The sequence below is a fragment of the Phaethon lepturus genome, unplaced genomic scaffold (assembly GCF_000687285.1).
Source record: "Phaethon lepturus isolate BGI_N335 unplaced genomic scaffold, ASM68728v1 scaffold1916, whole genome shotgun sequence".
Lineage (NCBI taxonomy): Eukaryota > Metazoa > Chordata > Aves > Phaethontiformes > Phaethontidae > Phaethon > Phaethon lepturus.
In genome coordinates this window covers 14,202-41,639 of record NW_010548088.1, presented here as the reverse complement: position 1 = coordinate 41,639, position 27,438 = coordinate 14,202, and the positions used below count along the sequence as shown (strand labels likewise).

Sequence of the window (27,438 nt, the reverse complement as noted above, 5' to 3'; positions counted from 1 at the left end):
TTCCTGCTACTGCTACAATGTCAGAGAACACATGAACTATTTCAAAGATTTAAGGCAATAATATATATCAGATTAGAGCAAAGATAGGTGTCATCATCTTGACAATAAAAATTAAACAATAAAAATCAAGAAATCCTTGGTAAAATCTCTCATCAACATAACACATTTCAAATAAAAAGGAAGCGCTATTAATTTCAGGAGCTGACACTTTCAATAAACCAAAATTTAAGAAGCATTTGCCAAGTCAAATACGATTCCTAGCTATTTTTATTGCTTCTTACCTCTGGCCAAGAGTCAACCTATATCCACAGATTAAAGGCAGAACAGCAACAGAGATGGATTTCAGACGTTTATGCAAAAGGTTTATAAAATCATGTCCAATGCAAGCATTATTATAGAATACACATTAAAAATCAATTCTTTCCTTCCCTAAGTGTTTCCACTTCCTCCATTTGCACTGGATGATGTAAACTGAGCATTCCTTTCCTTAGAAGCTTCTAAACTGTGTACGGCTGATCACAGTATCTGAACTGCCTTTGAAGTTGGTCATACAGCTCAATGCTCAACAGACCTAGTACCTGAATTACTTCATTTCAAGGTAGTTCAGGTACTCCTATGGTGCTGCATGTTTAAAAATCAAACCAACAAGTTTAAAGTGTTTATAAACAGCATGATTTTGGAGTTTAAAAAACAAAACCTCAAAGATGGCTGCTTTTGGTTTGCTGTCAAACCACAGCAGCCTTTGGTAGGTGTGCTTTCAACACTTCTTGATAAGAGTAACACATTCCTAGTCCACTCTGGACAAGGAATTGTATCACTGAATTCTAGATGCAGGCAGAAAGACAAAACACAGGGCTGTATACAAAAGCACTCTCCTACTCTTCCGTACCTTGTTTTTTCAAATTCTCTCCCTCAAGACTGGCACAGCAGCCCTCATGGAGGCAAGTTTTTTCCCCTCAGGGTTTTTATTGTCTGGATTGTGCACCCTGACAGGTGCCAAAAGGCATCTGGGCCTTATTTCCACCTGCACTAAAGACAACTTACCTGAGATTTTGTTGCCAGATGATGTTGGCCCAGCTGTAGATGCCGTAGGACAGGGTGCACACACGGAGGAAGGTGGAGTCTGTCCCTTAAGCGAGCTTGTTAAAGGTGTCTAAAAACACAACATCACTTCAGGTCAGTGCAGTCTGTCCATTAACAAGGGTCCTTCTGACCTTGGTCTGGCGTTATAAGAGTCATGCAGCAACTTAAGAATAAACTAGAGGAAGGTGGTCGAAGCACTTAGTGCCCTTCAATCTTGGGGCCATTACGTCTTGACACTTAAATACAGGGTCAATACTCAACTTCAACAAGTCTCTTGCAGAGGCCAATGAGCCTCTATGAGCAACAGCTCAGCGACTCCAGGAGACAAAGACTCCTGCGTGGTTTTCTGATGTGTTGACACAAAACGTAGCAGCTCTTTGGCCAATAAGAAACGTTCTCAGTAGAAGAACAGGACAGGTAAACTACTCTCTCCCTTGATCGCACAGCATCTTTTTTTGGTGATATTTAGGTTTATCTACTGAATACAGTTTCCTTTGTTGTTAGTTGCAACCCTTACTGCTGCAAGGCTACAGCCATTAGAAAGCTGAAAGTCTTTGAAAGAGAGAAAAGGCAAGACATAACAAAGATATGCCTGGCATCACACTGTTGAGGTCACAGATAAATAAATGGTTTGCCAAGAATGCAGGGCAAGCTGTGAAGAAAGATTTTTAGATGACCTGCTCACCAACAATTAAAACCCCAAACTGTGCTGAGCATGCCCAGGTACAGTATTCCACAGGGAAAGGGTTCTGTATCAAGATACCTGTTTAGCTTGATTTGTAGCAACAGTTGCCAAAACTTGGTGGACTGCCTGGGCTGCAGAGTGAGGTACAGACGATCTTAAAAAGAAAAATTAAAATGTTAAATGAACGACTAGTCTAAAAGATGACTTCCTCACCTCTCAAAAAAGCACAGCTTCCAGAAGTCTTAAACAGCCGCCACTCTTAAAGATTCCACACATAACTCCAAACAAACAAATCTGATTAGGGAATAAACATCTTAAATGAATCAGTCACTTTTAACAAAGGAAGTCTGCAAACATGCTTAAAGCTCTAGACTTAAACGATCAAATCTTCTTCATACACTCCTGTCTCTAAAGAAAGAGTCAGGCCTTTCTATTTTACAGGGAATTGATGAAAAATCAGCAGGTAAGGGGATTACAATTTTATGCCTAGTGGATAACAAATTTAAGAAGCTTCCTTCATACCATGGAGCCCAGACTAGTACATGAAACACTCAGAAATACTGAGCAAGGAGACAAGGCTGGGGCGGGGAGGGGTTTGTGTGCTTCATGTCTTTGAAATGTAGTATAAACATTAATGAAGTCACGGCAACAGCTATGATAAAATTAACCTATATTCTACATTATGGGTTTGGGAATTTTGACCACGAAACAAAATTGTACATCAGAGCTCACAGACAATTGCTGCAGAATGGCAGCTACTTCTGGGGTGAAGCATCCTACCTACATGCTGTGGGCCATTAAGACACAAGAACACCTAACTTGCGAACAGCCATCCAGTTTTAGCATCTCCTCATCAGGTCTGGCAGATTAAATGGCCAATACCAGAAGCTTTCAGAAGCTTAGATTTAACATTAATTGCATTCTCTTGGTGGCAAAGGCCAGCTTGCTCTTATCCTAGCAGGCTCTTTCCATCTTGACTCAGGCCAGATGTTCCTTAAGGCAATAAGCAATCTCTATACTACAGAAAGGGCTGAGGCTGCAAAACCCAGACGGTAAGTGAATCTGGGCATCCGAAGTTGTGTATCTCCTAAAGCATGAGGACTCCCAAACTGCATTTACTATTTGGTCAGCTACAGGCCAACTCAGAGGAATTTCCTGCGATATTCCAAAGGAAGGAGACACATGCATGCAACAGTAATTTTGCATAGCCACTTGGTCTTAGATAGGGTTTTGTGCCTTAAACAGCTTTGCATTACTAGTAAGTCCTTCCTTCCAGAAATGAGCGTTCTCTCTCTACGTTGCATGGTCTGAATTTGCCCTCTGTCCAGAGCAAAAGTAAAGCAAACAAGGAAAACTTCAGATTAGCACTGGAAAGAGTCCATGTTGGGAAGGTGCAGCTCTAAATTTCAAGTTCATATAAATGCTGAACAAAGAAAACAATAGGAGGTCTGTGAAATTCATGATAGGGTGGGACCTTTTCCCCAGAAAAGTCTCAAGATCACTTGACCCACAGCTTCTCTGACAAGGCTATGAAAATGCTGGTTTTGACTTCAGTTGTGGAAAGAGGGGGTTTTGCATTGAAAACTATATAAGTAACTGGCCTGGGACCACCAACACACCCAGTCACAGGCCATTGAACAACTGAAAACAACTGAAAAATCATTACTGCTTAACAACCCGAAGAGTGTGCTGTGGCGGCAAAAGAGAGCCAGGATGTCTGAAGTAGCAAAAACTGATGAATTAACTTTGCTGGGTGAATGCTCTTTATTTGAATCTGACTGGCAGGCATGGTTCATTTGGGTAGAATTTTTAGAGAGTACATTTTTATGAGGTCAGCTATAAAATAAGACTGTAAAAAGCTTTCAAGATACCAAGCCAGCTGGTGGTCTATGAATTAGAGAGATCAATCAATACTGCCAGTCTAAAACTACCTGAAGGTAAGTCAGGTCTTACAGTTCAAGTGAAAGCCAATCTCAGATAGATACCGCTTGCTCATGTCCTTGTCTGTGTACAGCCAGTACTCTCTAATTTTTTCATCATAGTTTTGATGAAACAAAGGGTGGAGAACTCTTCCTGATCATAACACTGCTTTTAGCAAAGTTTCCTAAGCAGAGCTGTTTGCAAATTTTACTTTCAAAAGATGTAGCATTGCTATTCTTCCTCTCAGTTTACCATTTTTAGGAGAAAATAAAATAGTAAAAAGCTCCCAAACTCTATTCCAATTAACATGCAGAAGAAATCATGAACTAAATTTCAAGGTCAGCAGCTGAGTACCACCACTGTAAGACTGTTCCCTTTTTGAAAAGCTGCATCGAAGGAATTTCACTTTTTTTCTTCGACAGCAAAGAGTATACCCACATGTATGAGAACCAGAAGTGATGCAACAACAGAAATTGTTCCAGCAGCTGCACGTATAGCCCACAGTTATATGGATAACGCATTTGCAACTCCATGTGGACTTATAATCAGATGTATGGGGTAAGTTTATCCTGCTTTATGCAGTAAGCCCAGCTTTGCTCAGATTTTTCAGTAGTGCCCTTGCCTAGAAACAGCCATGCATTATCTTGGTCTTAAGCAATAGTAGGAACTTCAAGTAAAGACAATTTCAAGGTCGTTACGATGACAGGGAAAAGGACTAGTTCTGTGGCTGGTGACAGAGCCTGGTGATAAGACAGAAATCTATGGAATGAGCTGAGCTGGCTGTTGTCTGCAGGAGGCAGAGAAGTAGGAAAGCCAAGCGTTACAGCTAACTCATGGGAAGTCTTAACAAATTCAAGGTTAAATACCAAAAGACAACATCCATAATTTACTCATGAGGAAGAGAACCTTGCAGCTCTGTATTTTTCCAAAGCGATCGTCCCTTATTGACACCCAAACATTCAGCCAAAATTCTGATGTCAAAGAATTTGAGACAAGTTTCCAGAAAAGCCAGAGCACAGTTCTCTCTCCCTCAGGGAATGAATCTGGAAACAGATCGAAGAGGCATAATTCCAGAGAGGGTTTTCTCTGTAATGGATGACGAAGTAGAAGGAACAACTTCCGGAGAGCTTAAGGCCATACTCAAGCAACAGAGGCGTGCACGTCCCTCAGAAAGAGGCAGAACAGACGTGGCGACTGGAGAGATACCAGATCCAAAGTAAATTTGATCCCATACTAGCAGTAAAACCACTCAATCCCAAAAGGAGAGGATGCACTAAAATGCATTTCACAGACTAATGGAGAAGGAGGTTAATACTGGTCTCGTTATTTGTTCAGTACAAGCCATTAGCAAATCCTTGAATAGCCTGGAAAGAAAATATTTCTTCCTTTCATTCCACAAATCCAATACTCTTCTCTAAATGCATCCACTTGAGGTCTTACACAGTCCGACTGTGTAAAATACTACTGCTGCTCCCCACTGGCAGATGTGCTTTATTACAAGTGCTACCAAAGGCTACCAGAAAGAAGAGGAGCACCCACTCACCCTATTACCGTGGAGACAGCTGGAGTCAATGCACCAGTCTTGAGTTCTCGCACATTCACCACCTGAGGCACATTCTTCAGAGTTGATTCAGTCAAGGAGGTGCTTACAGCTTTAGGGGGGGGGGGGGGGGGTGAGGGGGAAGGAAGAAAAAAAAGGAGGTAAGGATGATCTCCATAGTAAGCATTTCATTCAATATGATGCCTATGAGTAACTCCAGAAGAAATCCAGCTGAGTTTCTAGAAGGTATGTGGTGTATCTGGCCCCAAAAGTTTGGTATCTCAGCTTTCAATAAGGACACCAAAGAACTGGACAGCTTTCTATATAGTTGGTACATTTTTCACTGTTAGCCAACTACATCCAACTATTCTTACAAACTTTCCCTTACCTAGATTGCAACATCTTAGGTTAACAGAAATAACCTGCGTAGTTACAGCCCAGCCTCTGCTAGAATTCATGTCACTAGTCCACTTTTTTTGCACTTATGCTCTCCTTGGGCAAGGAAAATAAGCTAATCCAATCCCTCTATTAGTAACTGAATTTTGCTTCTTTTCTGCACAGACACTGCAGTACTGGGGAAGCACTGAGAAACGTCTAAAACCAAATAAGAAAAGCTTAAATTCAGAAACATTTCTCCCATCAACTCAAAACCTTACAAGCAGATCCAAGGCTTAAACTCAACAGTTCATATTGAACTTTTCAGTATTAAAATTGTTTTGATCTGCACACAGATCAACTGTCATGCCAGGATGTTCTAAGAGTCATCAACACTTCTGCTACCACACAGATGAGAAGGGGCACAAAGAAACCTGGAGGTGGCAGTTTCTCAGGCATTTTGTACTAGTAGCTTACAGGAAGGAGGAAGACAAAGAAACACTGGAAAAGTCGGAGATGCAACAAATACAGATCTGCGTCATATTTTGTTTGATGATCTTCTCCTTTGAGAGCACTAAATTTCTGTGAAAGCCACATTCAACTGCTCAGAGGTCACTTGGGCAATTAGCCATCCTTTTACCTGGGGACTGGTTAGCCATCTGCCTCCGCAAAGCTGCTGCAGCAGCTGCTTGTGGTGCTGGAATAGTGACAGTGGGAGCAGGGGCCCCGTGTTTCACAGTCTTCGTTGCAAGCATTGTACTGTCTGCCCCTTGTGGTATGATTCTATTTGAAGATGTAGGCACTAAAAGCCAAACGAATAAAAATATTACAGTTCACTACATCTCTACAAATCAGGCAGACTTGAAAGCCTTTGCTGAACTACAGCTCCTCTAAGTACACAGCTTCCTTCTGACAAGACTGACACACAGGCCTTTTAAACAAGCAACACAATCTGTCCCTGGCAGTTTCTGTATAGCCCAATGAACTGAGCAAGTAGGTCTCAACAGCTGTCATTTCAATGCATTACATGACTTTCAGTTTGTTGTTACAGACTCTTCTGCTGACACCTTATTTTCCTCTCTGGCTACAGAGATAAAAAGACTCTCTCACACAGGGAAAACTGAGTGTATGCAAAAACAGTTCTTACTGTGACTCACTGGGTTCAGAACTCCTAACCTTGGCCACACCAACCAAATGCAATAGTACTTCAGTTTTCCGATGTTTGGGCATTATTTTAAGAAATAATGGCTACACTTAAGGCAAATTACTAAAAGACGACAATGGTCAGACTATGGTCAGTAGTATCTGAAAGAAACGGGCTATCAGAAAAGGACAGTCAATGAGTCAAGATACTTTAGTGCTTTTAGCTCAAGTTCATGAGGTTACAATGCCACTCCTAACTGCTTCTGGAAACTTGGCCATGTAAATCTGCATGCTGCAATCTCATTTCTCCAGGACCTGAAGCACTGGCAACGGATACAGTGGTTAAAGATACTGACAAGAACACATGCAGAATAGGAGAGACACTGTGAAAACAACTCACGCAAAGTACCCAGTGAGAGGTGCTGTTTCCCAAAGGATGGAGACTGAGCCATCAAACCAGGCTGGATAGAGGGAGTACGGACCACGGGAGCATGACGAGGGACTTGGACTGGAGCAGCCTCTTCTTCCTGGTCCACTGCCTGTGAATCATCATTCTCCAGTGACTGGGAAACTGAGGATGTTGAACTGACTTCATCCAAATCTTCATAATATCTTGTGGACAAGAAGGCAGATCGGGACAAATTTGCTGCAAAACCAGAAACAAAAATCACGTCTGTGTATTAAGTTGAGGGAAACATCCAGTCTAACAGCCCAGACAGAGACACCCTATTTTAGGATGCTCTTCTACTGGCTTGTTTTAATCCTGCATTGATAGGATTGGACTTCTTAACTGCCAGGAATGGCAGCCCTCGACAAGATGGTAACTGAAAGAAATTCTTACTGAGAGCAATGGGGGAACAGGAAATGAGAAGTAGGGGCTGAGCGAGAAGCCAAAAGCTAACTTCAGGACTGATTCCCACAGCAGGTAAGTCACCCTCCTGGAAAGCATTTCAGACTTCTACAGCAACTAAAGGTTTACCTGGAGCTGTAGACCTGATTGGTGGAGTTTTCCTCTTAGCTAGAAAATTCCTCAACTGTGCCTGTTTCACAGGGGATAATTTAGCTGAAAAACCAAAGACAGTTATTAATCTACAAATCAAACTGCAAGTCAAAAAAAGTAATTCACAGTTATGGCGTGAATGCCAGGAAGAAAGAATAAATTACCAGGTACTTTAGGCAGAGGTTTGGCATGCGATTCCAAGGTAGTTTTCATCAAGGCATTGCGCAGGCTTTCAAGGTCACTGTCAAAACTGGGACAAGGCAGAACAGTGAAAAACCATGGTCAGCAGAAAGAAACCAACCAAATCAGGAACAAAAAGGGGCCAAAGAAGCCACTAGAACCACCAGCTTATATGGAAGAAAAATTGGTTCCTTTAGATACTGTGCTATTCAAACACATGCATAGCTAATTATTTTGGAAACTCTAAGAGCCATTCACTTCTTCCCCCGCGTTCAAACAGAAAACCAGCAGTACCTCAGCCTGGAGGCTCTATTACTCTGTTTACTGTAAAAACACTGTAACTTTAAGGGAAATTTCTGATAAGCATTGAAGAGTGTGTCACAGAATATAACCAACGAGCTTCTGTATTACCAGAGCATAGTTTAGTATCATTTTTAGGACATCCTGTCCTCCCACACCACATCCACAAGACATCATTCTTTGCACCCCTGCACATTGCTGGGGGCAAGAGAGGAGTGTCAACACCACTCAGGAGCTTGCGTTTCACATACCTTTGAGCACTGCTAAGAGAAGATGTATCACTGGGAACACTCCACTGAGATGTCTGATTATACAGTCGAAGCTGCTGCAGGCTATTCACGAGCTGATTTAGTCTCTTCCTCTGCTGATTGATTATTTCCCGGTTATTAGCCAGCGTGTTAAACAAAGTCTCTCGCTCAGGAACTATCAGACGCCTTAAGACATCAGATCAAGAGACTGGGATAAGAACCACTCTACACACCTGGCCACAAGCAGGCATGCGTACATAAAGCAGTTTAATGGTTCTAGCTACTTAAACTCCATGAGGTCAAACATGGTTTGGTTTGAATACCAAAGCAGTTCAGTTCGTCTCAAATGCCTATTTCTCCTTTGGATATGCTGCAAGCTAAAATATCTTGAAGTAAATTAATAACCTATTAGAAAGGTTTCATTAGCTACCACCAATGCATGCATTTGGTTTCTACAAAGCTTATGGTAAATAGTGCTTATAGAAAAAACTCTACAATGTACACAGAGATGCAGCAAGCTTGTAGCATGTATAAAGCCAAATAGTCTGAACCTATAGCTCCCATTAGGTGTCTTACTCAAGCTTTATTCCCAAACGCCCTTGAAAAAGATTATACTGTTAAATGGAAAAAGGCTTTTGTCTGTTGATTAGAGACTAAAGCTCAATTCACTGACATGTTCCTTACAGTTGTTCTGTATTCCAAGACCAGTTACTTACTTCTGCTTTCTCTTCTGTTCCAGGTGCCGATCCCACTCCAAATCCAGAACATCATTCACATCCTGAACAGCAAACTTCACATACTGGTGCAAGCGTCGAATTTCCTACCATGGAAAATAAAGTCAGTTTTTAATCTGCTTCAGAAATGTCCATTTCAGCTGAAGCAGCTGAAGACCCTTTGGGATCATTCAGTCCAAGCCATGAGGCATTTTCCCATATTTCTGCCTTGAAATTTTTATCTAGCACAACAGAACCCAACATAGTGAAAATCTACTTATCAATCAATGGGGTACCCACAGGGCTTGGCTTGGACATTTTACCCCACCTAGAAATAATACGTCCCATAATGTTTGCAAAACATTGCCAGGTCTTTAGAGAACGGGTTTTACAAACATCAGGCATTATACAAAACAAACCTTATTTCAAATCTCATTTCTAGAACGTTGAGTCATTTGCTCCCATTTTACAATGTTGAAACTTCTAGCAATTATAGGTGATCAAAGCTTTGCAGGTTATTCACATAGCTCTAGGATAACAGTGTTCACAGACTATGATTCATGAAAGCATTCACAAATGCTCACAAATCCCACATTAAGGCAAGAAATTAACTTGATTTTTATAGGTAGGAAAGGAGAAAAAAAAAAAAAAGCACTGAGAGTAAAGTGACTTATCCTCGACCACAAAGTTGTGCAACCAGCACAACTAAGCCAGAGACCTCTGGCTACAAGCCCTGCTCCCTAAACAAAACCAACATTCAGTCTCATTATTGTCATCCCTCCAGCCTGTCATGGCATGAACATGTCTTAAAATCCAATCTCAACACACTACCAAGCACATGTTTCCTCTCCCCAGCAACAATGAGCATTATATAGCAGCAACTCTCTGGACAGCAAATTGATACAGCTGAACATCAGAAAAGCCTCAATCTTTAAAACTTCATTGAAAACTAATACATGGAGTTGATTAAGTGAGCTTTTATCACCCCGGAGAATGAGGATGATGTAGACTGAACAAAATTTAAGAGTCAGACTAGAGCTGTCTTTCTCGTATACTTTCCGAAAGTTGACCTGAAAGTTCTCTCCTTACATTCCAATCCACTTCCCTTTCTCTTCCACTCTGTTATTCTTTCCTCATGATCCTCTCTCTAGACGAGTGAAACAAACATTTCAAGATTATAATCTCTCTGAAGTCACAAGCAGAAGCCTGAAATGTCACAGAGACATACTGGACATCAAGGCAGGCATACAATTAAGACTGCGAACCAGTCTACAGAATCCAGGTGAACATTAGAGATCAGACCTAAAAGAAATTACATCATGGCAACTAATTTCTAGTAACTGTCTGTGTCCATGCTTTTGATACCAACTGTAACAAAGATGACACTGAATTATGTCTTCAGCCTGCTAGTCAAACTTCTTGAGGGGAACTTATCAGTGTATAAAAGACCAAGTATCATTTGTAGGGTACATTCACTCACTCTGCTTAGGGTTAAATAGCCCTCTCATCACCAGAGCTGTACCAAAAAGAGTGCTTCACTCCTAGTTTCTTTGAAAGCCTCTTCCTGTATTGCTGGTTATTTTCCTTTGTGTCCTAGCTTTCAGAGTATCATTTAGCTTTATGCTCTGCCATCCATGAAATTAACCACACAGTTCTGTAAGTCATAATAAATCACCAAATTGTTCCATAAGGCATTTGCTGAAGATAAAAATAATTGCAAGAACTCTTCTACAAAGTGTTGAAAAAAAAATATTCTTTTAACTGAGCAAACACTACAGGCTGAGAAGGAATAGGATGTCAAGAGTCACATTCTAAGCTTAGAATAGACTTGAATCTCAGGTGAACTACTTCCCTCCAGCAGGAGTTTTGAATCATCACTGCCAATGGTAACACCACAGAGGAGCTTTAGGAGAGGATTTTCAGCATCTTGCAAACTCAAGGAAAACAAAACTCATCACACTTTTACTAGACTATGTTGAAACAGTAAATACCTAGGGCAGAACAAAACTGCTGGGTGCCTGCACACTCAAGTTTCAGTTTTATTTTATTTAAAACTCTAGATTAGAAGTTGGCTGACATGCTTCATACCTGAAGTTGTGCTTCACTCTTGGGATCCAAAGGTTTCTTATACAGCAAGCGTAAATACCCCAAGCTATGATTCCGTTCATTCTGTTCTCTAGCCTCTTCCACCCCTGCAAATCCCTCCAGCAAGGTTGTCTTCAGAATACTAATATCTCCATGAAGTGACTGCAAATAGGAATAGAACAGATGGGACAAGGTTCAAAGCAAAAATTTCTTTATTGCCACCTCTAGCACAGGGGCTTCTGCAAGTGTCTGCCTGAAAGCACAAATGCAAATGTCACCCCCACATTAAAGCAGCATAGTCAGATGTTCCATCTACATCAGCTCAGCTTTAGCAGGTTAAGGAGGAACATCAGGCGACGAACAGTCATTGCTGAGGAGTTAAACAGTTTGAAGATACTCTGCTCACCTCTGTTGTCTCTTTAATTTCCAAGAGGAAGGTATGAAGATCATCTGACTCAGTTCGCAATACCTTCATTTCCTCTGGAGTACCCACTTGGAAACAGGCTTTGGAAGTCCGGGCCTTCAGCTCCTCCATCTCCTTTTGGAAATGTGCAATCTACAAAGTCAAGCAGAAGAAAGCGCAGCCAGTGAAACATAGCAGGGTTTGGAATAAATGTCGCAGCTCTTGGATAATGTTTCTACTACCCTATAAACACTTGTCACTTTGCAGCCAAAGCAGGAAATTCTTCTTGAACATTAACAGGAAAGAATACTCAAATTTTCCAGCACAGCAACTGAAATTAAAGATGACTGAACAGGACACACAAACAGCAATTACAAACCAGGCTGATTACCTTGGGAAAAATTTCCATTCTGATTCCTAAACTACTGACAGACACCATCACAACATAGGTGAACCTGTTTGCATACCTATACAGTGGTCTTACAACTTATAAAATGAAGAAAACTGCTTGAAAAAAATCTCACCTCCTCTCTGATTCCTGCTATGACAGGGTCTGAATCCTTCCACTGGTGGGTCTGTTTCTCTAAAGATGTGCTGGGGAGTGCTGATTTGCCCTGAAAACAAGAAAAAAACCCCACCAAACCAAAAACAATATTAGGGGTATATCCTTAGCAATAGAGCGCTTAGAATATCAAAAAAGGCCTGCTGTTAGATACTCTATTCAGACATCAGTCACCAGGGAAACAATTGTCATAAGCATAAATACTAGTTCCACAGTAAACTAAGACTGGTATGTGCATGTTTGAAGTAGGACTGTGGACTACCTGGAGATACGCGGCTAAAGCTTCACGAAAGCAAAGGAATTTTTGTGCGCTGCTCTGTATTACTGCTTTGATTTTAATATCCAACAAACTTGGTGTCTCTCTCTCAAACACAGTCAAGGCATCTCTTGACTCCTTATTAGCTAGAAAAACTGTGAACCCTCATTTCCATAACAACAGGAAGAATTAGTTTCTACAACTCTGATCATGACAACATACATCAAACACAGCTCTCTAAAGACATGCATAGAACACAGTTTTAGTCCCATAGATTTGCTACTATTTTAATGTCAAAAAACTAACTAATTCTTTCACCTAAGGACAGCCATTCAGTCCAGCAAATTCTAAGCAATTCATGGGCTATGTGAAAACATTCAACCCCTAAAGAATCCACTCAAATTCCCATTACCTGAGTAGGGCTTGGCTTTGCTGCAGAAGGGGCGATTTTGGCTGTCTTCTGTAGTAAAGAAGCTGAAGGTACATTTTGAGCAGGACGTGCCACTGGAATTTAAAAAGAAGAATAGTAAATTATGAACTTGCACAAGACTTGAGGAAACAGGTTGTGATCTGACACAACTATAATCATTGCTGTCAAATCCAAAAGCAATAGTGGCATAGGCCCTAGTGCAAGAACACAAGTTCCTTAGGTGCTGTGTTACTCCCATCCAACTTCTCTGCTAATGGTAACAACTGTCACTCTCCAATATCTGGCTGCACCACCTCAAAACCCCCAGTCACACAATCATTTGAGAGACTGGAATATGATTCTGCTAACAAATAAGTGCTATCTAAACTAAAAACTCATTTAAACTCATTGGTGACCATTTTGAACTCTAGTCCCTCCAAATGAAAGATAAGGCACTGATTTGTTGAAACATTCATAATCAGAAACTGTATTAGAGCACTGAAAATGCCAGAGCTTCTGGATGAACTTAAGCAGCTGAATATATATTCACGTATGGCTCTCCGGGCAACAAAACGCACGAATGGAAAAACTTCTCAGTTTCAGTACTAAGTACGTCACACCGTTACGGTGTGCAAATCAGGAGGTCTGCTGCAACAGTAAAAGCAGCAAGAAAAACAAGAAAGAAAGAAGCCAAATTAAGCTCACTATGTCCTAAAACTTTTAGAACATTGTTTATATTATTCCCAACAATATGCACCAGACTCCTACCTGCGGCAGGCACAGGGGTTGAAGCCTTCAGCAGTGTGGTAGGAGAGGCTGCAAGAGGTGTGGACTGGCTCAGAGGACCTCCAGAAGCAGTTTTTGAAGTGGCTGAGAATGAAAACATTGTGGAAGTACACTGACCGCTGCTGCTAGTGGGTGAAGAGGTGTCTACAGCAGTGAACCTGCAACAGAAGACAGAACATCTTTCAGGTCTCATTTGGTCCTGGCTGTTCCCCACCCATGCAAAATGAAGCACTAAATTCTAATGAATTATCATCCTCTGGGATCAGCAACAACTCAAACTGCAGATACAAAATTACAAGTGGAGATAGTGGGAAGGAGCCATTCAGGATCATTTCTGAATGTGTGGAACCACAAAGACTGCTACCATAGAGCCACCCAGTGCGCAAAAGCCAAATGCCAACAAAAAGTACTACCCTGCTTCAAAATGCACCTCATCATTTTTCACCAAAGCACCAACTATACAAATCTGAGCTGCCCTTCAGTGTCATCCTTGCAGCAAGGCTCAAACAGAAATTCTGCAAGAAAATATGAAATTCCATTCATCCACAAATTCAGATCCTCAAGGCAGCCAATTTAAATATTCAGCCAATTCACAAGCGTATCATTTGCTTTATACACAAAATATAAAATTTAAAAAGTCATAAGAGCTACTATCAATTCTAGTGTAGTAAAGATTTTTCTAATTAAAAAATAATCATTTGAACCATCAGAAATTTCTTATGATACATTTACATGAAAACTGCTTTCCACAGAAAGCAGCTCCAATTAACATCACTCTATGTCTTAAACGATTCTTTCTAAAAAAGAGAGCAAGTCTCAGGAGTGGGTATATGAAAACTGAAAATATTCATCACTCAAATCCATTTTGCATAGTTTCTAATCAGTATTAGTTTTCTTTCAGTTGGCATGAACAAGCTTTGAAGATTTCAGATCCTGTGTTCAGTCATGAGGCATCCATTTAAGAACAAAACCAAAAAATCTGGCACCTTCTCCACTGAACATGGGAGTGGAAAAGAAATCCATCAGCTACTGATACAGCTTCCCCTCAGCTCTGAAAGTTACTCTTTAGGCTGGGGGTAAGGAACCTTCAAAGTGAAAGACACTTGTGCTATCACCACCACACTAAATTAGTCACAGAGATAAAGCATTTCCCCCAGAGTCTTTAACCATGATTTGCATCAGACCAAGGCATGGAATTACCATTTGATGCCTAAGAAGCAAAGACACGGAAAAATAGGTCTCTGGTAATTTGGCAAATTATCAGTCTAATTTTTGGCATTGTCCCTTGACTAATATTCTGCCCATGAACATAATCTCTAGCATGAGAAGCACTGAGGGTCTTCACAGCCAAGATGGCTACGTCTTGGGTAAAGACAGGCTTCCTCAGTGCTTTCTTGGGAGCATGGGGAACAGCTGCTGGGGCAAAAAGCCAGACACCATCTTCAGAACTACCATACATTGTCCATGCCTGGAACAACTTAACAAGTATCCAGTCACTGCATTAACTACTTTATCTATTTACTTCTCATTGAGGTTCACTTTGACTGAAGAAGCTGAAGAGGCAAAAGATGACTTCTGTGCAACAGGTGTTGTGGAGAGTGGTGGCCCAGGTGAGATGTCTGCAGCTGGTTTGAAGTTCATGGATCCAAAAGAGAAGGAGGTGGCAGTAGCTGTAGTGGTGCCTACAGAAGGAGCAGGAGTCATGGATGCCTTAGGAGGAGCAGAGGAGAAAGAGAACGTTGCTGCTCCAGTCAGATTGGGAGCCAGGGCTTGCTTGGAGGCATCAGTGGCAAAGGGGTAAGGTGGAGGATCACTGCCTGTAGAGCCAGGCACCTTCACAGTTGAAGGCATGAAGGAAAAAGCAGTTGCTCCACCCCCTGCAGGAGCCTGACTTGAGGCAGGCGCAGTAGGAGCAACACCTGGTACTGTGTCAGGCTTTAAAGAAGTTGGAGGAGTGGTTGGAGTTGCAGCAGTACTTCCTGCAGAAAAACAAATGGGGAAGGAAGAGACTCATTTGGCTGTACTGACCAATGGCAGAAGGTATAAGGCCAAATGCTATTTGATGGGGACAGTTCAGCACTATCTTGCTCACTGGAAAGATGGTACAGTGAGCAAGAGAGATGACAGAGCCAGGCTTCCAGTCCCCAAACCCAGTAAGTGATACAGAAACTGCACAAAGTCCAAGCCATGATCAGTGCTACAGTCTGTCTAGATTAATGTTGTCTGGAATTTCCTGTGAAAAGGCTTCACCTTTCTCCATTCATTTTGATGAGGTTTCTGCCATCTCAAATAAAACCGGCTGTCAGCACACAAGTCAGCCAGTGCTGCAGAGAGGCAGGCTGCCAAACAAAAGCATTCTGTTTGGGGAAGGAGAAGCAAATTTGGGCTTAGGGAAGAAAACAGTGGGTTTGCAGTTATTACTGCATGCATGCAGACAAGCAAAACAATCAGCTTACCTGTCTACCCCAGCATAAGAAACTGCCTGCCTCACATCGCATATGGCAACACATCTATAACTCAGATAGAACTACTGTTCTTGACCTGCTAACACAATTTTCACTGTGCTGCAGAAAGCTACTGTTTAAATAAGCTTTTGCTGCAACCAAACACCTTAGTTCATATCATGGCCTCCTGTGGGCAAAACATACGGAGGAAAAATATCACCTCTCTGCAGCATATAGACCATGCGCTGGGTCTCACAGTGCTTGATCCTTGTCCCCAAGCAAAGCCTGCAGTCACTGCCTGCTGCAGTCCCAGTCATACAGCCCAAAGCTGGGCAAAGGGCCTCCTAGAATTGCCTTGGCCCTGTTCCCCAAAGGTTGATTGCACAGTAGAGTCTAAGTGCACAGTCTGCAAAGTGCTTGAGATCCTGTATAATGAATGGGACTAGATAATGTCATGCTAACACACAAAAGACAGAACAGTCCTGGGAGCAGAAAACACCCAAGGACTGCTCCCCATTATTATTATAAAGAAAAATTATTTTTTTTCTGTGACCACATACATGTCTGACTACCACACTTAAAGTTAAAGTTGACAAAGATCCACAAATGCAAGTGTTTCCCTAATGCACTGGAGCACTTACCTGCTGATTTTGGAACTCTCTCCCCTACTAACAGCAATGGCTCTGGGGTCACAATAAGCGATCTGATGCCCGGGTTTTGGTTGATCATGTAAAATGGGCAGAGCACACCATCCGTAGAGAGCAGGATCAGAACTGGTGCTGGAGCAAGGGTCTTCTCGTCACCTGCCAGAGATCACATATGTAAGTCCTGCAGCCAAAGTTTCCTGTTCTGTTCCTAGTGGCACTGGCACCTTCATGTGACTTGCTTAGAACAATATTTCTTATGTTTCTCCCTTCTTGTTTTCACTTGCATCTTTGTTCCTTCGCTTCTCTGTGAATGCTCTTTTTTTTTTTTCCTTCTTTATTCCTTCCCATTCCTGACTTCATGTTTCATAAATTCATACATGAAGGATTATTTTGACAATCAAATGTCATCTCCTGCATGACAAAGCCCAACTTTCAACCATAAACTCCTGTGCCAAGCTTTTTCATGCTTTGAAGTAGTCCATTTTTTCACCTATATGCTGCTCCCTCCTTCAATCCTCTATGCCTTTCAGCAATCCCTACGTTCCATTGGGTCCTGTCACATCGTTAACATTCATATACATAAAGTATGAAAGAGAACTGCTAGATAGGAAGCTTTTTAACTTTAAAGAAAACCAACATCAAACAAACATCCTGTTCATCTGAACCTCTGATATTAAATACTTGCATTTTGTGCAGCTGCAGCTTTGAGTCTAGAATCTGCTTCAGTTCAAATATTCTCAGCACAGTTAAAGGCCCCAAACCACTCCTTATATTTAAAAAAAAACCAACAAAACTATAATGGTTTAACTGTGCTTAATTAAATAAAAACCCCAACAAATCTAGGGTGCAGGAAAAATTTCATATAATCACAGTGCTTTGTTTGTCAGGCAGTGCAGTGGATGGCCATGTTTCTCTACCTATTGGTTCTTCAGGAAAAGCATGCTAGGAAAGGCAGTTTCCACATGGGAACAAGCACCAGGACAAATGAGGTTCCTTTGCAATACAAACTTGCTGTAAACTGCAAAGTCAATTAATGCTGTCCTTGTTTCAGCCACAACAGAGTTCATTTTCTCCACAGAAGCTAGCGTGAGGCTATGTTTTGGATTTGGGATGAGAAAATGTTGATAATGTGCTGATGTTTTGAGTTGCTACTAAGTAGTCAAGGACAGTCCAGCTTCTGGTGCTGGCATGCTAGCAAGAAGGCCAGGGGTGCATGGGAACTGGGAGGGGACACAGCCAGGACAGTTGACCCAGGCTGGCCAAAGGGATACTCCATACCGTATGATGTCATGCTCAGTATATAAAGCTGGGGCAAAGGAGGAAGGGGTGGAGGGATGCTTGGAGTTATGGCATTTGTCTTCCCAGGAAACCATTACGCATGATGGAGCCCTGCTTCCCTGGCAGGGGACTGATGATGACTGATGGCTGAACACCTACCTACCCATGGGGAGTAGTGAATGAATGCCTTGCTTTGCTCTGCTTGTGTGCATGGCTTTTCCTTTACCTATTATATTGCCTTTATCTCAAACCATGAGTTTCCTCATTTTTACTCTTTCCATTCCCTCCCCTGTCCCACCGTGGGGGAGTGAGCGAGCAGCTGTGTGGAGCTTAGTTGTCGGCTGGGGTTAAACCACAACAAATCTGCAGCCAAAAACAAGCTGACTGCACTCTGTGCAAACACATTCTCTGTGTTAGCAAAAAGCTTCCCCAAAAACCTTTCTAAAAACTCTAAGGCAGCACAACCTGGGCTTACAAAAAGCTGTCCTGACAGATTCCTTAATCCAGTAACTGTATAGATTAACAGAGAAAACGCTTCAAATTCAATCTTGCATTCAAGTACAAAGTTTGACCTCAATTCCCTTCTGTAAGTTTTTATTCAGGTAAAGTTCTCAGTTAATCGGCACCCTCCCGTGCTCTTCAGGAACTCTTGACTGCAGTACCTTCCACTCTGCCTGAAGGCATCTCTATTTCAATCTGTCTCTGGGTTTCAAGGGAGAGTTTTCAGAATTCACTAAGGTACAACACAATAGCTCAAATGTGTCTGCAGCTTCAGCCTCTGACAAGGTGCTTTGAAGAGCCTTCAGGCAGCACAGAAGGTACAGCAATAATGCAACTGGCTAGACATGGAGCACAGCAGGGTTCAGTCAGTACAGGCCCTGTGCTTTAATGCAGAATTAAAGCCTACAAATTCACCTCAATGATCTTTGCTTTTTCTGGCTTTGCAACTAACACACTTTTCCTTTAGATCAGTGCAAATGTACTTCAAACACCACAGTTCTGCAAAACAACATAAGCTACAAGAATAAAGAAAACCTCACAGGCAGTCTGCAATCCCCAGTGTTAGAATATGACTCCTTTAAACTCACTATTATCCCAGCTCTGTGAAAACACAGACATAACTTGGATGCTTTGTTTGCCATGTCTGTTAGTGTAGCATCCCAGGCTGCTGAAAGCTTTGAGGAAGAACAGTATTTAACACTTTGCCATTTGAATCCTTACACAGAAGTAAGCCCACACGTGCTGTGGGCTTGGTATAAACAGGCTGGATGCATTCTCTGTGTCAGTCTCCCTTTCAGACCAATCTCCTAGAACCTTGAGAACAAGGCTTCCTTGTCAAGAATATCTCATATATATTGCTATTACTGGACTATTCCACAAGAAAGACTAACAAGACTTACTGATTGGGATAGGCATGTTACTGGTGTAGTCTACAGCAACACCAACAGGCAGAGTGTCATCGCTCTTATCTGTCACAGGAAGTTCTGCTCTGCTGGAGTCCTCCAAAACCCACGACTCCCAGTTCTGCAAAAAGTAAGATTACAATTTTGACTATTGCTTTCTTGTGATCAGCCTTCTTCAGAAGTCTAGCCTACTACAGTTGAAAGATAAGGCTGAGAGAGTTGGGGTTGTTCAGCCTGGGGAAGAGGAGGCTCCAGGGAGACCTTATTGCAGCCTGCCAGTGCTTAAAGGGGGCCTATAAGAAAGATGGGGACAGGCTTGTTAGCAAGGCCTGTAGCAACAGGACATGGGGTAACAGTTTAAAACTAAAAGAGGGCAGATTTAGGCTAGATATGAGGAAGAAGTATTTCCCAATGAGAGTGGTGAAATCCTGACACAGGTTGCCCAGAGAGATGGTAGAGGTCCCATTCCTGGAACTATTCCAGGTCAGGTTGGACGGGGCTCCGAGCAACCTGGTCTAGCTGAAGATGTCTCTGCTCATTGCAGGAGGGGTGGATTAGATGACCTCAAAAGGTCCCTTTCAACCCAAAGATTCTATGATACTTAAATCTGTCAGATTAACAAATGCCAGAAGTGTCAGGGCCCTTCACAGATTCGTGTGTGACTTCTCACACATCATTTCATATCAGAGTTGAGATCAGACAGTTTTAATGTTTAACTTCAACTGATGACCTCACATGAACCACTTTATTATAGTGAGCTTGACCAAATTTTGAGACTGCCAAATGAGTCATGAAAAACAGACTTCTGGTACTTGGTTCATAACATACTGTGTTTCTGCTTATTCTTTCTCTTTTGTGTCGTTCAGATCTCTTGTTCATCTAATAATTACATTTGTCTTAAGATTCTGTACAACTCAGATGTAAAAAGAAAGGGGGTTTTGTTTGTTTTTTGAGTGTTTTTTAAAAGTGTACCATCTCATTCCAGGTCTTATATTGGTTATACTTGCCTAGATTTTCAAGAAAAAGGAGGTACCTATGCACAAATGCAACAGGAACAAAAATATTACCTGATCCCCTTGCCTGGCAAGAATGCTGACTTCTGTGGAAGCTGCTGAAGCTGCCAGAACTAGATCCCTGTAAGCATGGACACAAATAGGTTAAAACCAACATGACAATCCACAGCAAGGTCCCCAGCTCCACAATTCATTATCATCTATACAGATTTGTAACTAGGAATACAGTTATAATAATATGAAACTGACTTTTCCTCCCAAGATGAAGGAAGCATCATTTGCTACATCGCTGTAGAACATTATTTTTTTTTCTTTAAAACTAGTCACCAGCGGCTGAAACCCTTTGCCAACCAATGGTTTGACAGCCACTGTATTATAATAAATAATGATGGTCCAAGTCAGGTAGGTGAAAAATTAGGAGCAGCTTCTTCACACAGATACACAATTAAACAAGGCAAAGGGTCATGCTTTACTCAACCTCTGACTTACAATCTCAAGGGAAATTGTTATGATTTTAAACAATTGTATGTGTTCTCACTGGATAAATGAGTATGTTGGCATGGAGATAAAGCATGCAGGAGAAAATAGCTGTACTTAAATAGCAATTTCTTTTGTCTCATATTCATTCAGGTACTACAGTTTAACAAGAGGGAGGAACACAATACACTGAGAAGCATTGACCACTCAGACACACGTAACAAGGGAAAGACTCTGCTCTCACCATTCCTCAACATAGTTGAGGAAATAATGGTGCTGTCTCTCTGTGCAACTCCCATAGCAAGGCTCCATGAAATTCACAAACTTCTCTGGTCTCTTCTCTTCCTTTTTCTGTAAGACCAACATTGATAATTTACCTTCCAGCGCAGAAATTGGGTAACCTCTCATAAACATAACCGCATCAGGGTACAGCAATAATTGCCACATGCCTCAGGAGAGAACAGGCACCATGAAACCACTTGAAAGACAAAGCACAAAGCAAACAAACCAAAAACCTCCTCCAAAAGACGGAGGGACAAGATAGAGGTTGCCAGTGCGTTTAGATCTCACAACCCCAACAGCAATAAATAACCTGATACTAAATAAGAGTGTATCATCAGGCCTAAAAATCTCCCTAACTTAAACAAAAAAATATAACAGGACTGGCCTGTATCAAGAATAGTGTGGCCAGCAGGAGTAGGGAAGTGATCGTGCCCCTGTACTCGGCACTGGTGAGGCCGCACCTTGAATACTGTGTTCAGTTTTGGGCCCCTCACTACAAGAAGGATGTTGAGGTGCTGGAGCGTGTCCAGAGAAGGGCAACGAAGCTGGTGAGGGGTCTGGAGCACAAGTCTTATGAGGAGCGGCTGAGGGAACTGGGGTTGTTTAGTCTGGAGAAGAGGAGGCTGAGAGGAGACCTTATCGCTCTATACAACTACCTGAAAGGGGGTTGTGGCGACGAGGGTGTTGGCCTCTTCTCCCAAGTAACTAGCGATAGGACAAGAGGAAATGGCTTCAAGTTGCGCCAGGGGAGGTTTAGATTGGATATTAGGAAAAATTTCTTCACTGAGAGGGTGGTTAGGCATTGGACCAGGCTGCCCAGGGAGGTGGTGGAGTCGCCATCTCTGGAAGTGTTCAAGAAACGTGTGGATGTGGTGCTTCAGGACATGGTCTAGGGGACATGGTGGCGCTGGATTAATGGTTGGACTTGATGATCTTGAAGGTCCTTTCCAACCTAGTGTTTCTGTGATTCTGTGACTCTACATAAGCTAAGGTTTTCTTCCCAAGCGTTTATTTCAGAGGCTAAAAGGCTTCAGGTCATAATTCCATCTCAGCAAAGAACAGGTTACCAATCGGTTTTCAAGTGGGTACTACTTCCTCCACTCAATCTCCTCAACACCAAAAGCATGATTTTCAGTAGTACCAAACTCAAATTCTACACCATGCCAATGTGAATAATAAAAGCAACCTGCCATTGTAATAAACAAGTCAAAAACAAGCAACAAACATTTCTGTCCTTGTGACTTGCTAGCACTTACAGGCAATATGGCTATGACCACTTCTGGAGGCGTTTCCAGTGTCCCATCAGCCGCTGCATATACAATAGTAAAGACATATGTGCCAATCCACAGTACATCCAAAACTGAAAGAGAAGGAACCAGATGCCTCAGCCAGAAACTTCAGAGTGATACTTCCTTGTATCTTCATTTTAACTGTGCACAGCACACAAAAGTAAATGACAAACAAACAAACAAGGAATCACTAACTTCTAAACTACCAAGAAAAAGAATTTCAATGATCTGTCTGCAAAACATCAATCTTATTAGGGGGGAAAACTATTTGATCCCAGAAATTTCAAACACAAACCAAAAGAATGTATTGATTTGCTTGACGATATCACAGGTAAAACACCATCAGTGCTTCCAAACATGGATGATGTTTTGGCATATCCAAATGAAGTGTTTCTGCTTTTCTAAACTTACTGCTTTGACGTTTTATTGAAAAGTCACAATGATGAGATGAAACTCACATGAAATATTGCAATGCAATTTATATCCAGGAATCTTCATGCTAAAGGTAGATAACTTGCGACACTACTATCAAATCGATGAGCAAAAAATAGACTTTAAAATTAGTATTTAAAACATTCTAGAAATGGACAAGGTAATTGCCCACCTGGTAATTTTCTACACAACCCAGAGATAAAGCATGTAATTTTTCTCCCAAATATTAAAAAAAAAAAAAAAAAAAAATCACACCGTAATTACATAACCAGTGCAGTATACAGCTGCTATAACTAAAAACAACATAAGGAGGAACGACCAAAGATATTTTAAAAAAGAAAACAAGTTAAAAAGAAATAAAAAGACGTACCTTTAACAGGATTGTCAGAGTCATAAAAAGGAGGACAAGGGATTACTTTCTTCTCCTGCAGATTCTGCAAATAAAACTACTCTTAAATACAAAGAAAAAGCCACCAAACAAAGCCACTCTCAAGTTTTTCAGAAAGCCCAGAGAACTGGTTCAGAGCAACATACCCACTCCTTAACACTCATCATGTGCCACTCTGAAATCATGACTTTTCAGTGGCAAGCATAAACCTTAAACTAAACCCAGCATTGGTCTAAGACACTCCAGTATTACTAAAGTGCTTGGGCAGCTTTGGATGGCTCACACCATGTGCCACGTGACCAAATTCTGTAGCTTGTGATGCGAAAATAATGCATATTGCAAACTAATGAGCAGACATAAGGCCTTACTCCCAACAATACTTACAGGCAGATACTGCACCACAGTGCCATTTTGCCTCCCTACAGCCAGTTGTTTTCCCTTTGGGCTCCAACACACTAAGCAAAAAAGAGAATTTCATTAGCACTAAGGAACTGGAGTGCTACACGCTCCACCCCCCTCTCCCCCCCGCCCCGGCCCCAGCATTAAAAACGTTTTTTTTCCTCTGGAAAAAATTCATGAATCTGAATTAAACAAACAGGGAGTCATCCAGTCACAGAGAAAGCAAGACTGCTCAGCTCAAAAACCAACAGCTGATGATTCTTATTTGCATGCTTCCCTGCAAATGACCGTCAAGCCTGAGACAGCACAAACCACAGGTGAGCACATGTGACTAATTCGCAAGAGGCAGCTCCTCCACTCACCTGGGAAAGAGCAGTTACATTGCAAGACATTTTCCAAGTCTTAGGGAGTTTAAATCCTTCCTTTTTGTGAAGTTTTTTGTTTGTGTTTTTTTTTAAGAAACCTCCTCCCCATACAAACAGCCTGTCTTTTTACACCTATCAATCTGCTTTTATTCTTCAGTGTCAGACATTGTGTGCTATCCAAGGCTGCCACTCACCAGATGTAACAGCTACAGAGGAAGGCAGCGTGGCATAGACTTTCACAGAATCTGTGACCTGCAGGACCGAAATGCTGCCATCGGACAGGCAGATGGCCACCATGGCGGGACTAGCAGGGTTCCACTTCAGGTCATTGACCATTGCTGCACTTGCTGAGTCCTTGGCCAGTTTGTGATACGCAAATGCACGTTTCTGCTGTTTTGCCTTTTAAGAAACACAAATACAATGAGACAACCAAAGCTGAGGACAAAACCAAGTTCTCTCAAAGTCATAACCCAAAGCAGTTTCAACCTTCCTATAAATTAATGACTGACAAAAATAAGAAGCAGATTTTGAGTTTACTGAACAAATCCTTTACAAGACACCTCCCAGAAAGAGACAGAAAATCCCACCCAAGGCATGCCTCTCCTCCTGCTGTAATGTGGAAAACAAGAAAAACCCAAACCCACTTTGCGTATGCTTTACCTGATTTAAGAATGTGCGGACATCAAAAAAGCCAATGAAGGAACCAATCTCACCGGACATCATACAGACAGACAGCGTGAGGTTATCACAGCTCAGAGCCAGGTGCTGCACAGGAAACTTCATGGGAACTAAGGTACTCTGAACATTCTCCACTTAAAACACAAAGAAAAAGAAGATAGGATGAAGTGGACAAATCTAAATACCAAGAACTGTTCTTTTAAAACAATAGTTAGAACAAGTTTATGCAAATATCACCAGTCCTAAACCAGCAGCTGTCATAGCTGACATGTAGAAAAACTGAGCGAAAGCAAAGCCCTTCACGTCTACCAATAGTCTCAAGAGTTGCCAAATTCCTAAGAAAATAAAATTCCATTTTCCTTCCTCAGTAACCTGGAGGGAAAATAAGTGGACAGATTTTTTGGTTTTACTTATATGTGCACTTTGGGTGGTACAGCTAATAAGGACAAGGGGAAAACGAAGATAATTTTGTGCTTAGGTTTATTTTTCACTTGCGGGGTGGAACGGCAATCGCTTCTGCTCTTGAGGGACAGTCTTTTAGTCAGATAACTCAGTGGAAGAACTCTGTCCCTCTCCACTCCTGCATATCCCTGATGCACACACAGGTTCACAGCTCAAAGACTGGCTACCAAGACAGCGTGTGGCTGCAAGGAAAGGGGTGCATTTTCAGGTAGAAAAAGTCAACCTCACTGTATGGCCCTGAACACAGGGGACCAAACATGAACAACACTTCAACAGGAGCCATCCTGGTGACATGTTCCCAACAACTGTACTTAATTTCAGCCAGAAGTACAGCTCCAAATCATAAAATCCAAAATAAAGCTGTCTCTGCAAAGACCATGAGACATAAGTGTGCCTTACCAATTTTATTGGGATCTTCTCCCAGCTGGTTTTGCATGAGAAGATTTCTAGTGTGAAAGATCTGCAGGCTGGTTCCTCCACCAGCAAAGACCAACCCGTATTTGTTAGACACTGCAAGGAGACTGGAGCGCTCTTTGGGAAGATCATCAGGAGCATCAAAGATGCGGACCTTCTTCAGTGCTCTGAACTGGAAATCCTGTTGTAAGAGAGTTACTAAGTAGCTGTACATATGCTGGCAAAGACAAACAGTTTACTTTAGTTTTTCTAAGACAGGAAGTTGAAAAGCCTCTCCACGAGAGCTGTAAAACACCTGCCAAGGCAGAGTCCACACTCACTCTGCCATTGGCCATCACATTTTCTGTCTCATCTAAGAAAGACTGAGATTACATTACATTTTTTCCGTTGGCGGAACACCTCTAGAAGAGCAGTCTATATTCATAAAACTTGTGGGAGTTCAACCTGTCCAGGTCATCTAACCCTCTCAGAAACATACCAAAACTAGCCAATACATAAAAAAGAAAAAAAGAGAGAGGGGAACAAAGCAGAGCTACAACATGATCGAATAAAACTTGTTGCCATAAAGCTACAAAGCACACAGCTGCTTAGATCCATCTTTCTTTTGCCCAGAACAGTCATTCCTTTCACCCCCAGCAATTACTCTGTATAACCACACCAGGTTTTTTGCACTCATCTCTCTCACAATTTAAACTGTACTTTTGTAAAATGGGGAAGAGAAAAGCAGAATAGGAGATTAAAAATAAATTTCCAAAAACATAAACTGAATTAAGAAACAGCAGTTACATTATTACCATGCAAAACTTGAGGTTCCCCTTAGGAATGAGCATCTGGCTTCCCAAGGTGCCAGTTGTTCAAGGGAGTACTGGTTCTAAGACTAGTAACTCAAATCAAGCATCTGAGGTTTATTTCCAAATTATTGCCAAGCACTGAGTACGTTCCTGCAACCTGAGGAGGCTGCAGGAATTCATACACTTCCGCAAAACAAACAGCCCAACACCCTTGTTTCTGAAGGTGCCTGAGCAGAAAGCGCTGCACAAAGATCCACATGACCTTCAGAAATCTGCCCCTTCATGTCCCTGCTTATACACCCTCACAGTAACGCTCTGGGAGACACAGCGATGGGCTAGGCTGGCACCACATAGCAAGACTCCATTTTACACTGCCCCATGGCAGACAACCACATATGCTGTTCCCAAAAGCAGGAGATTCCCAGCACAAGGTATGCGGACAGCAAGGCTTAGAAAGACATCATTCCTCTCCCAAAACAAGGTTTCTCCAACTCTCACATAGTCTCTCCTCCCCCAGGCCTTACCAAGACCCCCCTCCATCACAGGCCATGCCAGCCCCTCCCTCTTCCACTCCACAGGCTTGTACGAGACTCTGCTGAAGAGTCCTCAAGTGCTTCACGAACCCTGCAAGGATACTTCAAAAGGTCCCCGCGCCATGACCCGAGCCAACACTCCCTCTCCCCCTCAAACCGGCCTGTCAGCCCCACGTCCAAACCAAGTCCCTCCCATAGCCTATCACCTCTCACAGCACAGGCCAAGCCCTTCCCAAGGCCCCTTCCCCTCACAGACCGTGTGCCGACCCCCCACCATGGCCTGTCACCTCCCTCACAGCCCAAGCCGACGCCTCCGGCCCGAGCAAAACCGCCCGTCAACTCCCCCAGCACCGCACGCTGCCCCCTCACAGTCCGCCTGCTCTTCCCCCGCCCCTCACCTTCATCTCTCGCTCCGGGATCACGTCCATATCGTCCCCCATGGCGACGCCGGCAGC

At 42.3% G+C, this 27,438-nt stretch overlaps 1 protein-coding gene across 1 annotated transcript in view; it reads right to left on the bottom strand.

Moving 5' to 3' along the window:
- NUP214 (nucleoporin 214kDa) overlaps positions 1–27,424 on the bottom strand; it is a 46,639-nt gene extending 19,215 nt beyond the window's left edge. The window contains exons 1-26 of the mRNA XM_010289831.1: positions 27,382–27,424; positions 25,645–25,840; positions 24,766–24,917; positions 24,300–24,504; positions 23,726–23,796; positions 23,324–23,387; positions 22,489–22,592; positions 21,195–21,301; positions 20,528–20,594; positions 19,458–19,581; positions 16,774–16,935; positions 15,211–15,667; positions 13,671–13,846; positions 12,906–12,997; positions 12,200–12,289; positions 11,679–11,828; positions 11,276–11,434; positions 9,191–9,294; positions 8,478–8,660; positions 7,911–7,996; positions 7,726–7,809; positions 7,147–7,392; positions 6,244–6,405; positions 5,232–5,340; positions 1,847–1,922; positions 1,045–1,153 (exon numbers count right to left, since the gene is read on the bottom strand). Of these exons, the coding sequence (XP_010288133.1) occupies positions 1,045–1,153; positions 1,847–1,922; positions 5,232–5,340; positions 6,244–6,405; positions 7,147–7,392; positions 7,726–7,809; positions 7,911–7,996; positions 8,478–8,660; positions 9,191–9,294; positions 11,276–11,434; positions 11,679–11,828; positions 12,200–12,289; positions 12,906–12,997; positions 13,671–13,846; positions 15,211–15,667; positions 16,774–16,935; positions 19,458–19,581; positions 20,528–20,594; positions 21,195–21,301; positions 22,489–22,592; positions 23,324–23,387; positions 23,726–23,796; positions 24,300–24,504; positions 24,766–24,917; positions 25,645–25,840; positions 27,382–27,423 (3,577 nt within the window). The 5' untranslated portion in view covers position 27,424. The remainder of the gene's footprint in view (positions 1–1,044; positions 1,154–1,846; positions 1,923–5,231; positions 5,341–6,243; positions 6,406–7,146; positions 7,393–7,725; positions 7,810–7,910; positions 7,997–8,477; positions 8,661–9,190; positions 9,295–11,275; positions 11,435–11,678; positions 11,829–12,199; positions 12,290–12,905; positions 12,998–13,670; positions 13,847–15,210; positions 15,668–16,773; positions 16,936–19,457; positions 19,582–20,527; positions 20,595–21,194; positions 21,302–22,488; positions 22,593–23,323; positions 23,388–23,725; positions 23,797–24,299; positions 24,505–24,765; positions 24,918–25,644; positions 25,841–27,381) is intronic.
- Between the last annotated feature and the right edge of the window lie 14 nt (positions 27,425–27,438).